Source organism: Platalea leucorodia, assembly GCF_965183815.1.
Source record: "Platalea leucorodia genome assembly, chromosome: Z".
Classification (NCBI taxonomy): domain Eukaryota; kingdom Metazoa; phylum Chordata; class Aves; order Pelecaniformes; family Threskiornithidae; genus Platalea; species Platalea leucorodia.
In genome coordinates this window covers 92,661,306-92,673,178 of record NC_138858.1, presented here as the reverse complement: position 1 = coordinate 92,673,178, position 11,873 = coordinate 92,661,306, and the positions used below count along the sequence as shown (strand labels likewise).

Genomic DNA, 11,873 nt, shown 5'->3' with positions numbered 1-11,873 from the left:
GCGCCGCGCGGGTCCCGCCTCAGCCCACGGAGAAATTCCTTACTTATTGAATCACATTTGTCATCCCTAAATACATATGCAGGCCCATGTTTCTGAATCCATAAACATCTTTAACTAACTCCGCTCAGCGAGGCCTCTTTCAGCAGTAATTTATATTTAACTTTTTCCATATGCGGGGCCTGTCGCGTTGGTGTCATTTCCGGGAAAACCAGGGGGGCTCGGGGGGAGCCGGGGGGCGCGGGGGGCTCGGGGGGAGTCGGGGGGAGTGCAGCGTGTCTTGGCCCGCTGGAGCAGCCCAGCTGCTGGCACGGCGCGAGAAATCCACCCGGCAGAGCCAGTGCTCATTAATCATTTGAACTACTAAACTGCCAGCTCCTTTCAAGATCTTTCAAGAAGTGTTTTCACCCAAAATAGAGTTGAAAACGCGCCGGGCCCTACTTTCAGAGTCTCATCCATCTGGCCATTATGGGGAGTGTCAGGCGGCTCTGACAGACAAGGCTGCTCTGTTCGAGGGGCCCCGGCTCCCGCAACCTGTCATATCGTGGGGCTGATCGCATCTGACAGCTCCATTTGTACCTACACAAGAGATAAAAGGGCCGTTCACGGCAGCGGAGAGAAGGGCACGGGGGAGAGGGATGAGCAGGGGCACCCCGGGGTGGTGGTGGGATGTGGGATGCTAACAGCATCCCTGGTACCCCGCTCCGCTCCGTGCTCGCACCGCGGAGAAAATTGGCCCCTCTCCCCAAAAGCCCATCGCCGTGCCGTGTTGGGGCGCAAGCAGACGGGTGTCAGCGTGCAATGTGGGGGGCAACCTGGACCAACAAAAGGCCAGGAGCAAGAGGGGCTCCTGTGCCCATTGCCCACCCTCTGGCTGTGCCGTGGCTCGGTGCCGAGCTCTCCCCGTGCCCTGGCCCGCACGGAGCATTCCCTGCCAAGCCCCTGGAGCTGCCAGCCCTGCGCTGGCTCTGCCCTGGCCTCCATCTCCCCCCAAATTCATCTGCAAGCATGCTGGGTGCTGCATGCAAACCCCCAGTGCTCAAGCAGTGTGAGCCAGACCCCCAAAATGACAGGATAAACCCCAACGCTGCGAGAGCTCCCTCCGTGGCTGGGAGGGCTGCGGGCTCTGCCTCGCACCAGGATGCACCAGCAAGTGACCCGACTGCTGGGGCTGGGACGCCTGGAAACCGGCTGCCGACAGCCTGGTGCTCTCCTTACGGTGCTCCCTGGGGAGAATCCCGTCTTTTCTGCCCCGGAGAAGCCAGGCAGGTTCATCAGCCAGCAGTGGACCGGAGCCGGCACGGGGGCTGCGGGCGCAGGGGTCCGCCGGTGCGTGTCGCAGGATTCCCTTGCCGGTGCCGCGCCAGCACGCACAAGTCAAAAAAGTTGGCGAATTATCAGCGCGGCAATCGGGGCAGAGCACATCTCTGCAGCTGGAGGAGCGGGCGAGGGGGGCACCCAGCGAGCCCTTCCCGAGCCGTTGTTCCTAATACAAAATTCAGCCAGAGCCTAGGAGACGTGCAGAAACCCCAGAAGGAACGAAGGGCTTTTCGGCTCCATTTCCCAGCAGCCGGGGCGGCAAATTCTCCTGCCCAGCTCTGCCATGCAAGGGGTCGTTATCTGGGGCAGGCTGAGCAATAATTTTCTTGCAAACCTCAGGTTGCTCCACGCCTGTGACAACTCAGCGGCTCCCCGCGAGTTCGGCTCGCGCTTTGCTTCATGTCAGAGACATTTTCCACGGAACATGGCTCTTCCCACCTCGGAGGGAGGACCTGGCCACCGTCCCGCTCCAGCCCTGTGGACGTCACTGAGCCTGTGCAGGGAACTGGAATGAAACCCTGCAAAGGTAACCATTGCTCCAGCAGAAACAATTAGTCACTTCTACAGGAGCTCTGCCCAGCGGAGCAGGGCTCCCGGGCTTGCCGCCGGCTTCGCCGCCGAGGGGGCGATGGGCAGCCCCGTCCTTGGGCGGGCACTGGCCATAAGCTGGGACGGTGAAAGGGTTCATTGCTCCCTGCTCCCAGCCCAGCTAGGGTGGAAAGCGGGAGAGGAGTGCGGCATCGGCCGGGCCTGGGTGGTAGCGAGGGAAAAAGCCGGGAGAGAAAAATGCAGCAAATCTTTTGGGTGCTTCAGTCTCCCCTCTCCTCGCTCCCCAGGAGGAGAGGAGCGCAGAGAAGGCAGCGAGGGCTCAGCAAGAAAGAACCAGCACATCTTTAAATGCTTCGGTCCCCCCCTCTCCTCTGTCCTCCACTCTCACAGCCCCCCCAACCACCCCTCCTGCGGGAGCTGCTCATGGAGAGGCGGCACCAGTGCCTCCAGGCTCCCACCGGTCCCTTTTTCTTTGGAGCAGCAGCATCTCCCTCTCCCAGTAAGGCACTGGTGGCTGGCAGAGATGCTTGAGCTGCTGCGGCGGGCACCGGCACCGGCGTGGCCCCGCGTGCCAGCAGGGAGCTGCCCTCTTGCAGGCGTGGGGGACACAAAAAGGCCATTTCAGTTCCCTGATCCAGCGGGGTGTCCGCGAGCTGGGTTGCAGGAGGCCGGATTTACCGGCGGTTATAAAGCCCCCCAAAGATGCCAGATGCCCGGGATGCTGCATGTCCTTCAGCTGCCTCCGGGTTTTGCCGGGCTGGGAGGGCTCTGGCTCTCGGTGCCGGGAGGGATGACCCCTTTGGGACCACAAGGCGTTGGCGGAGGTCGCGTTGCACCCTGCGCAGCGTCGAGCGTGCCACCCAGCTCTGCTCAGCCCGTCGAGGTCAGCTCTGCCGGCGCGGCAGCGGCGTCCCACCGTCTCTTTTTGCAAAGGCACCTCCCGCGTGGGTCCGTCCTTGCAGAGGTCACATCCCTCCATCCCATCTCGTGCACCGCAGTGGAAGGTGGGATGAAGTCATGGTAAAGCTGCTCTGGGAGGTTTCCATAAACACCGTCTTAGAAAACATTATGGTCTGTGGAAATCTGTTTGTTATTGTGAATTGAGCTAAAGGAATATACTCTGTAAACTGAGCTGTCAGCCGAGCGTCTCCCCCAGCATTCTCCAGCGAGCATTTAGCTGAAACATTTGTGTATACAGAATTACGACTCTTCAGTTATTCATCATGATAATAAACAGAGAGATAACTATTAACCATGCATCACAGTAATGAACAGTATCGCTTACATGCGCGCCGGTGTAAATCTGCGTGAGCGGGGCTGCACTCTGCAGGGAACGGTTGCAGCCCAGCGCTGGCTTGGGCTCAGACCGAGGACCGGGGTGTTTTGCAGCCTGCCAGCGGCCCCGCGCCCGTGCCGGACCGTCACGCTGAGCCGGCGCAGGCCGGCTGGCTCCGGCACCCAGGACCAGACATTGCAGAAGAAGGGGGAGCCGTGGCCATGGGTCACACTGGGCACTTCCCGTGGGGTAACTGGTGACCAGCCAAAACCGAGTGTCCTGGTATGGTGGGGAAGACGTCGATGCATTGCTGTTGCAAGCTAACGCTGGTGCCGCTAGGAGGATTCGCAGCGCACACCGATTTATGGCCAGGGAGGTGACAGCAGTGGCTTCAAAGCCATATGAAAGCCCTCTCCCACCTGCAGCGTTCCTGGTCACCGCAGCACCCCGAGCGCTTGCCCACACTATTCTGGCTTGAGGGAGCTCCCTGAGCACCCCGAGGGCTTTGCTCTTCTCCAAGGCCTCCCGTCATTCGTGCTGTCCCGCTGCTGAAACTGGCTGGAGGCAAACCACGGGCCAGGGCAGCGCTGGGCTCCGGCGCGGGGCCACGCTCACGGCTGCAAACCAGGGGAGTGGCTTGGCACCCCGGTGCCCCCAGGCTGCCCCATCTGCTCCGCGTCACCGGCTGCTCCCTTCCCGGCTCCAGCACGCAGCCCCGGGCAGCAGGAGCTCTGCCGCCGGTGGCGTTGGCTACCGGGGCCGTCTCTGGGCGCGGGTCTGTCCCTCCGGGTCTGCTCTCAGCACACGCAGCACGAAGCATCACCCCAAAGCAAACCCCTGACCTCCGGGCTGGGCGCGGGGATGCTGGCGGGGGGACGGGAGATGTCCGCACCGCTCCGGCTGGGAGGACAAACACAGAGCCCGTATTCTCCAGGGCTTCCACCAGGGCTCACGCGGAAAGAAAAGCTGCTTTATGCAGCTGAGAAACTTCTCATCCACCCACCATCGCTTCTGCTCCGGCCCTTGCCTCTGCATCCTGACCTGACCTCCTCTTGGCGGGCGCGCACCAGCCCTCGAAGACTTTGTGCTCCAGTCTGGTCTCTGAAACGCCTTGTACGTCTGCGGGCAGACACCTCTGCATCACCTAAAAGCCATCGGGGATTTGCGTGCAGGAGAGGAAGGAAAACAACAAAAAAAATATGGCCTTGCTCTTTCATTCACATATTTATTAGGTGGACAGATCATTTGTGGTCAGATGGGCTTCGGGCTTTACAAACGGGGATATTTATAAGGCACGCAGCACGGCGGAGCTGTTCTGCATGTGCGTCCAAGTCATTCCTTCCCCAGCACAAGGTATAATGTTGCCTTTGTTCGGCTGCCTCCGACAGCCCAGCACAGCAAAGCGCGCCGTGCCGCTCGGCCAGGCCCCTCCGCCGCGCACCGCGCAGCCCTGCATGCTCGCCGTTTAAATAGCGCACAGTCCCGGCGCGTCCCGGCTCTTTCCACACACACCGCAGCCCCGGCAACTGCCGCAATAAATCAATAGGAAAATAGAGGCTGCCAGTTAGACTAAACAAGTGCATTTGCAAGGATTGCTAACCCTCATTAATCACTCTGACAGTCCTAAAAACACATTTCCCCTTTAATGACTGTATTTGGATAATCAGAGCTTTTTCCTCGCGGCGCGGGGTGACTGACGGCGGGTGCGATTGCGGCGAGCGCCGGCACCGGGGTCACCGGCGAGTCAAGCGCTGGAGGTCCCCGGCAGCTCGGGGCAAGCTGGAGAAGTTGCTGTTGTGCAATAGGGAGGGGAGCCGCGGGTGCAGCCCCAAACCCGCCGTCCCCGTGTCCAGCACCCACCTGTGTTATCCCAGCTCCTGCCCTCCCACCCCAAACCACCCCCTGCCAGCCGGGTTTGAAAGGGCCTTTTTTTTGTCGCTCCGCGTTCCCTTTAGGTGACTTTTGCCTCCCGGAGAGGTTTGAAACCTCGCACATTTTTCTGTATAAATGATGCAACACATTAATGCACAGCACATTATGAAAATGGTAATTCAAACCCATACAACTCTAAATTAAGCCATACATTATCCGACCCACTCAGCCATATATTTTGCAGAAAGACAGGATTGAATCAAATCAAACCGAAACTGTGGAGTGCAGGTTGTTAGACAGAATGATTAATAAAGTGCATCCCAGTGCTCTTATTATAAAATGAATTCTGCAGTAACCTGGGCATACATTAGATAGGGAGTTATTTAATATATTGGCAACACAATCATTCCCTAGCAGATAAAGCCCCCGAGTGTCGACTGCTATCAGATGATACTTTGCAGTGTTTACACAGTCTGGCCCTGCTGCTGCAGTCTTTAGGGAGGGGAAAAAAATATTCCTCGGGGAACCTTCTGCACAGCAGGACGTATCCGAGAAGCATCCAGCTCCCACCGTTGGTGGAGGGAAGGCACATGGGCTCGGGTTTGGAGCTGGGAGCATCCTGGTGCGAGGAGGGGTTTGCGGGGAGAGGGGAGACGGACCTTTGCCGTAAGGGGAGGATGCACCCGGCAGCTTGCCCTGCTCTGGGAGAAGGGCTCCGGCAGGACGGTGGGCTCTGCAAGCCCTCGCCCCCTGTCCGGGCTGCTCCATGGCAGCTCCTCACCGGCTGGCATGGCCCCAGCAGCCCCGAGAGCCAGCATCGGCTGCACCAGGCTATCGTGCCTCGTGTGCATCCGCGGGCAGCACGGCATCGCCCTCTCGCCCCGCGGCACGAGGCTCTCCGGCAGCGCTGGCGGCGGAGACGCCTGGCTACAGCCAGGGAGAAGCACGGTGGAACAAAATGGCACGGCAGGGACCCGCGACAGGCACGGCATTTCGGAGCTGCAGCCGAGGAACCGTGATTTACACCGGGGACTGGCAGCACCCGAGCGAGGCCGACACTGAGCAGCATCACCGGTGGGAGTGGGGGCCACAGCCAGGGAGCAGCGATGCTCCCGAGGGGCAGGGGGGCCCGGCACGTCGTCAAACGCCACCGCGTAGCTCTGCGGCAGAGGGGACGGTAGCACAGGAGCTGCCCCGCCAGTGCTCTGCTCGTCGCCCCGAGACGCCCTGCTCCATGGGGAGCATCAGCTGCAACGCCCAGAGCCAAAGGGTTCAGCAGCCAGCTGGGACACGGGGATGGGAGACACCGGGACGGGAGACACTGGCACGGTCGCGGCAGCCCAGGCCTGGCACCTCTTTCCTGCCACTGCCCACCGGGCAGAGCAAACGGCCGCAGCAAAACCCCCTCTGCTCCAAACCCAGTCCTGCAAACCCCAGGCCCTCATCCTGCAAACATCCCACCCCGAAGGAGCGGGGCCAGCGCGGGCAGACCCTGGGCAGAGCCGGACACGAGCCACATCCACAGCAGGGCAAGAGGTAGCCACGGACTCGCAAAACCTGCCTCCCCCCAGCCTTGGGGAGCTCGGGGATGGTGCTGCCCACCCCTCGGCCAGCCGAGGGGAGACCGGTCCCCAGCACCACCAGCCTCTCCCATTTCCAGCAGGAGACCCCAGCCAGGGCCCTCCCCGCCGGCCGCACGCCTACGGCCCCGCTCGCAGGAACGGGCAGAAAACTAAAAATCCCGTTGGCAAAACAAGTCCCTGTTTTAAGCGCATTATTTTTCGGCTCAAAGGACACAAAGGAATTTAAACACAGGGCATAAGGCAATATAGAGAAGGCAATTAATGGGGATTAATTGCATGACTCACCCAAAATGCAACAGGAGTAAAGCACTCAACAGCAGGAAAAAAAAAAGTGATGTGGGGCAATGGGAACATGTGGGATTTCAAGGGGGAGCGGGGGCACGGCTGGGGGTCCTGCTGCAAAGGTTGGGGTGCTACTGGAATAGAAGCTTGGGGAGAGCCCCTTCCCTGGGGCGTGGGGTGGGCAGCTGGGCAGGCAGCAGCACCCTGCCCGGCCGCCCTCCTGCCTGCCCTTCCCTGCCTGCCGCAGGCTCGGCGCGCGGCGGAGGCAGACGCAGCAGGGCAGCTCGCAATCCCTGCCAGGAGGGATGGGAGCCATACCAATTTCGGAGCCATTTATCAACCCCTCCGCGCTCTCCTCGCACAGACAGCAAAAAGATTAAACGGGGAGGGGGGGGGAACAAGCCTCCGCGCCAGCTCTCGGCCGCCCACGCACACCCTGCGCGGGAGCGGGACCCCGTTTCTATTGCAATTCCCGTCCCTAAAACTTAATTCCTGCGGCGGCTGCAGCTACGAGAGGGATTGCCATCCGCTCCCCGCAGCCTCTCGGGAGGGGGGGACCGGGGCTTTTTGCATCGATTTCAGCTCCAACGCCTTCTCGAACCTTCCCTCCTCCGCCACGCGCGAGAAAACCCGGCGCCTTCCTCCCCGGGAAACACAGACACGCGAGGAAAAGGAACGGAGGAGGCCCCGGACGCCCCTCTTCTCCTACGGGACCCCCCCCCGCCCCGCAGCCGCCACCGGGCCCGGGGCGGGCGGCCGTGCCCGGGGAGGCGGCGGGGCCGCGCTCGGTGCCGGGCTGGATCCCGCCAGCCCCGGGGGCCGCGGGTTCGAGACCAGCCGCCGCCACCGCCGCCGCTAGATGGTGCTGGGAGCCCGCGGCCCCGCACGGAGCCCCCCCCCGGCCCCGGGCAGCGCGGGGAGGGACGAGAGAAGACACCACAGGGTGGATATAACCAAGAGTCATTTATTAACAAAATAAGACTTACCAAGCCGGAGCTCATCCACCCGCCACGCTCGCCGCCCTCCCGCTGCTCCGGCCGAGGGGCGCCCCGGTCCTGCCCGCTGCAGCCGCCGCTCTTCGGCCCCCGGGGCGGGGGGGGGGGGGCACGGTCCTGCTTCCCACGGCGGGGCCCGGCCGCGGGTGGGGACGCGGCGATCGCGGAGGCAGAGCCCTCGGCGTGGGATGGGGGTCAGCCCGGCCAGGCCTTCGCCCGGCCGCCGCAGCCGCCCCCCAAGTCATTGCGGGGGAAAAAAAAAAAAAAAAATTTAAAAAAAAAAAAATTAAAAAAAAATTACATCTGTTAACTTTACAAATGCAGAGGAACAGAATCCCAGAACGATAAACGAGGAGGGGGAGGAGGAAAAACGCGCTTTTTTTTTTTTTTCCTTGTGTGTCAGGAGTCATGCAAGAATTTCTCAGGGGAAATTAAGAAGGGGGAGGAAAAAAAAAAAATCTTTCAAAAGAAACAGAAGGGAAAAATAAAAGCCCCACACCTGCAAAGTAAAGGATTTTTTTTTTCTTTTTTTCTTTTTTTTTTTTTTTTTTGGACACAGACTTTTTGCATACCATTGATTCATTGGTGTATTAATGCACTTATATTCCCAGCTTTAAGCTAACATACAGTAAATAAATACACAGTCCAAGGAGGGAGCGGGGGGGCTGGGGCGAGGAGGAGGCTGGAGCCGGGGAAGGGGCTGCCGTAGTTACTGATATCCCAGTGCAGAAGCTGAAGTTAGTCTTTGGCCGTAGAGCGCGTATGGAGAGTAGTAAGGTCCGGCGGCCGGCAAGGAGGGCACCGGCAGGGCGCCGGCTGTGGGCAAATGGCTCTTGCCGTAGGGGTGGTACCTGTTTAGTCCCAAAGTGTGTGGGCTCCTCAAGGAGAGGGAGGCGGGTAACGTGTTGGGGCTCCCGGGGGCGGCGGGCGGGAGGTGGAGGTGGCAGGAGGCTGCGGAGCCCAGCCCGGAGGTAGGGTAACCCGCCAAGAGTTTTTCCGCCCCCGGCAGGGCCGTGTGGGTCCGTAGGTGGGTGAGCAGCTCCTCCGAGGTGGCAAACCTCTTGTCGCAGGGTCCGCTGGCAGACACCCAGTTGCATATGTGGGGCAGGGGGTCGTTCTGCAGCATGAAGCCGTAGGTGTAGAGGGGGTGGCCGGGCAGGCTGGGGGTGCCGCTGGAGGAGAGCGTGGTGTGCACCGAGTGCAGGGGGTGCGTGGGGTACACCAAGGGGTATCCGCTCTTCAGGCTGCCGGGGTCGTGCACGCAGCTGGAGCAGTTGCTGGAGCCCAGGTGCGAGGCGCTGTGGTAGCTCAGGCAATACGGGTCCCGGCATAATCCCTGCATGAAGGAGGGCGGCGAGGCCCCGGTGAGCGGGCTGGAGCTGGGCGGCTTGCCCGGCAGCCCCAGCGCCCCCGGCAGCTGGCTGCCCACCAGGCCCGGCTTGGTGGGGTCCAGCCCAGGCACGAACTGGGATGGGTAGCCGGCGTAGGCGCCAACGATGGAGCCGTGGTAGCCGATGCTGGAGGGCGGCAGAGGGAAGACGGAGTGGCCCGGCTTGTAGGGTGAGACGGGGGCCACATGGCCGGCGGGCGGCAGGGCGGGGGGCTCCGACTTGCGGCCCGAGGGGGGCTCGCCGTGCACCCCGGGCTCCGCCGTCCCGCGCCCCAGCCCCCCGCCCGTCCCCTCGGGGCTGGGCTTGCCCGCCTCGGGCTCCTTCTTCTCCTCGGCGCCCTTGGGGTCGGCGTGCTGCGGCGAGGCGCCGCGGGAGCCGCCGGGCGAGGCGGCGGCGTGCGGGGGGAACGGCGGGCAAGCGGCGCTGGGCACCCGAAAGCCGGCCTTGTCCGCGCCGCCCTCCTTGCGCGGTTCCCCGCCGCCCTTCGAGTAGGGCTTGAAGCTGGACTTGTCCTCGGGCGGGGCGTCCCCGCTGCCCGCCGGCTTCAGGGCGGCGGGGCGGGCGGCGGGCTCCTTCTCGGCGGCGGGCAGCCCGGCGGAGGCGACGGCGTTCAGCTTGGAGGAGGGCGGCGGGTCGGGCTTGCCGATCTGCGAGCAGGTCTGGGCCAGCAGCGCCAGCGGGCTCTTCTTGGCGTCCAGCTGCGGGCGGAGCGGAGCCGGTCAGGGGGGGACCCCGACGGCGCCCCCGGCCCGGCCTCCCCCCCGCCCCCCCATCCCATCCCACCCCCAAAACCCCGGGTCCAGCGGGGCCGGGCCCGGCGCCGAGCCAGGGCGCGGGGGATGGCGGGGACGGGGCGGGGGGGATGCGCCCGGCCGGGGAGAAGGACCGGGGTGGGGTGGGGGGAGCCGGGCTGCAGCGGGAGGGGGGGGAAGGAGCGGCTCGGGGGGCAGCCCCGGGCAGGGAAGAGCCGGGAGCCCCGGGCAGGGCAGAGCCCGGCCGGGAGGCGCCGGGAGCGCCGGACCGGGATGAGCCCGGCCGGGAGGAGCCGGGAGCGCCGGGCACGGGGGGGGAGCCCCGGGCGGGACCCCGGGGGAGCGGGCGGGGGCGGCGGGCACTGACCTCGATGGGGCTGACGGGCGTGGAGGAGAGCGGCTGGAGGTACTCGGGGTGCAGGAGGTGGCCGCCGTGGGCGCTGAGCATCTTCAGGACGCGGATGGGCAGCCGGCTGGCCTGGCGCAGCGGGTCGGCGGGGGGCGGCCGGGGCGACGGGGCGCCCGCGGCTCCGCGGCTCGGCGGGGTCCTCGGCCGGGGCCCGCCGGGGGCACCGCTCATTTGGGGCGGCGGCGGCAGGGGAAGGGGGGGGGGGGGGGGGGCGCCGGGCTCCGCGGGGCCGGGCCGGGCCGGGCGGGCGGCGGAGCGGCGGCGGCGGCGGCCCCGGCGAGACGAAACCCTTCCCCGGCCCCACCGACACGTCAAATAGCCCCGATGGCGGCCGCGCTCCGAGGGGGCCGGCGCCGCGCACCAATCCGCGCCCGGCCGGGCCCCCGGGGCGGGGAGAGCCGCCGGTGGGGGGGGCGAGCCGCCGCCGCCGCCCCGCGCCGCGCCGCCGCGTGGGGGAGAGCCGCCCACGGCACGGCGCGGCACGGCACGGCGCGGTTAGCGCGGATCGGCTGGCCGAGCGTGGCGTGGCTGGCGTGACTCGGCACGGCGCGGCTGGCATGGCCGGCATGGCACGGCACGGCTGGCGGAGCATGGCATGGCTGGCGTGACTCGGCACAGCATGGCACGGCTCGGCTGGCATGGCACGGCTCGGCTGGCATGGCACGGCTCAGCTGGCATGGCATGGCACGGCATGGCATGACATGGCACAGCTCGGCTGGCATGGCACGGCTCAGCTAGCATGGCATGGCTGGCGTGACTCGGCACGGCTCGGCTGGCATGGCACAGCTGGCAGAGCATGGCATGGCATGGCATGACACAGCTCAGCTGGCATGACATAGCATGGCACATCATGGCATGGCACAGCTCGGCTGGCATGGCATGGCTCGGCTGGCATGGCATGGCATGGCACGGCATGGCATGGCATGGCACAGCTCGGCTGGCATGGCATGGCTCGGCTGGCATGGCATGGCATGGCACGGCATGGCATGGCATGGCACAGCTCGGCTGGCATGGCACGGCTCAGCTGGCATGGCATGGCATGGCATGGCACGGCTCGGCTCAGCTGGCATGGCATGGCTCAGCTGGCATGGCATGGCATGGCATGGCACGGTCGGCTCGGCTAGCATGGCACGGCTCAGCTGGCATGGCATGGCATGGCATGGCACGGCTCAGCTGGCATGGCACAGCTGGCAGAGCATGGCATGGCTGGCATGGCATGGCATGGCATGACACAGCTCAGCTGGCATGACATAGCATGGCACATCATGGCATGGCACAGCTCGGCTGGCATGGCACAGCCGGCAGAGCATGGCATGGCTGGCATGGCATGGCACAGCTCAGCTGGCATGACATAGCATGGCACATCATGGCATGGCACAGCTCGGCTGGCATGGCACAGCTGGCAGAGCGTGGCATGGCATGGCATGGCACAGCTCAGCTGGCATGA

At 64.2% G+C, this 11,873-nt stretch overlaps 1 protein-coding gene across 1 annotated transcript; it reads right to left on the bottom strand.

Annotated features, from left to right (window-relative positions):
- Positions 1-8,532: 8,532 nt before the first annotated feature.
- On the bottom strand, positions 8,533-10,597 carry LOC309602326 (zinc finger protein 703-like; the record flags this gene model as incomplete). Its single annotated transcript, XM_082335820.1, has 2 exons — positions 8,533-9,963; positions 10,385-10,597. 2 exons carry the CDS (start codon positions 10,595-10,597, stop codon positions 8,584-8,586), a joined length of 1,593 nt encoding a protein of 530 aa, XP_082191946.1. The 3' UTR covers positions 8,533-8,583.
- Positions 10,598-11,873: the final 1,276 nt, after the last annotated feature.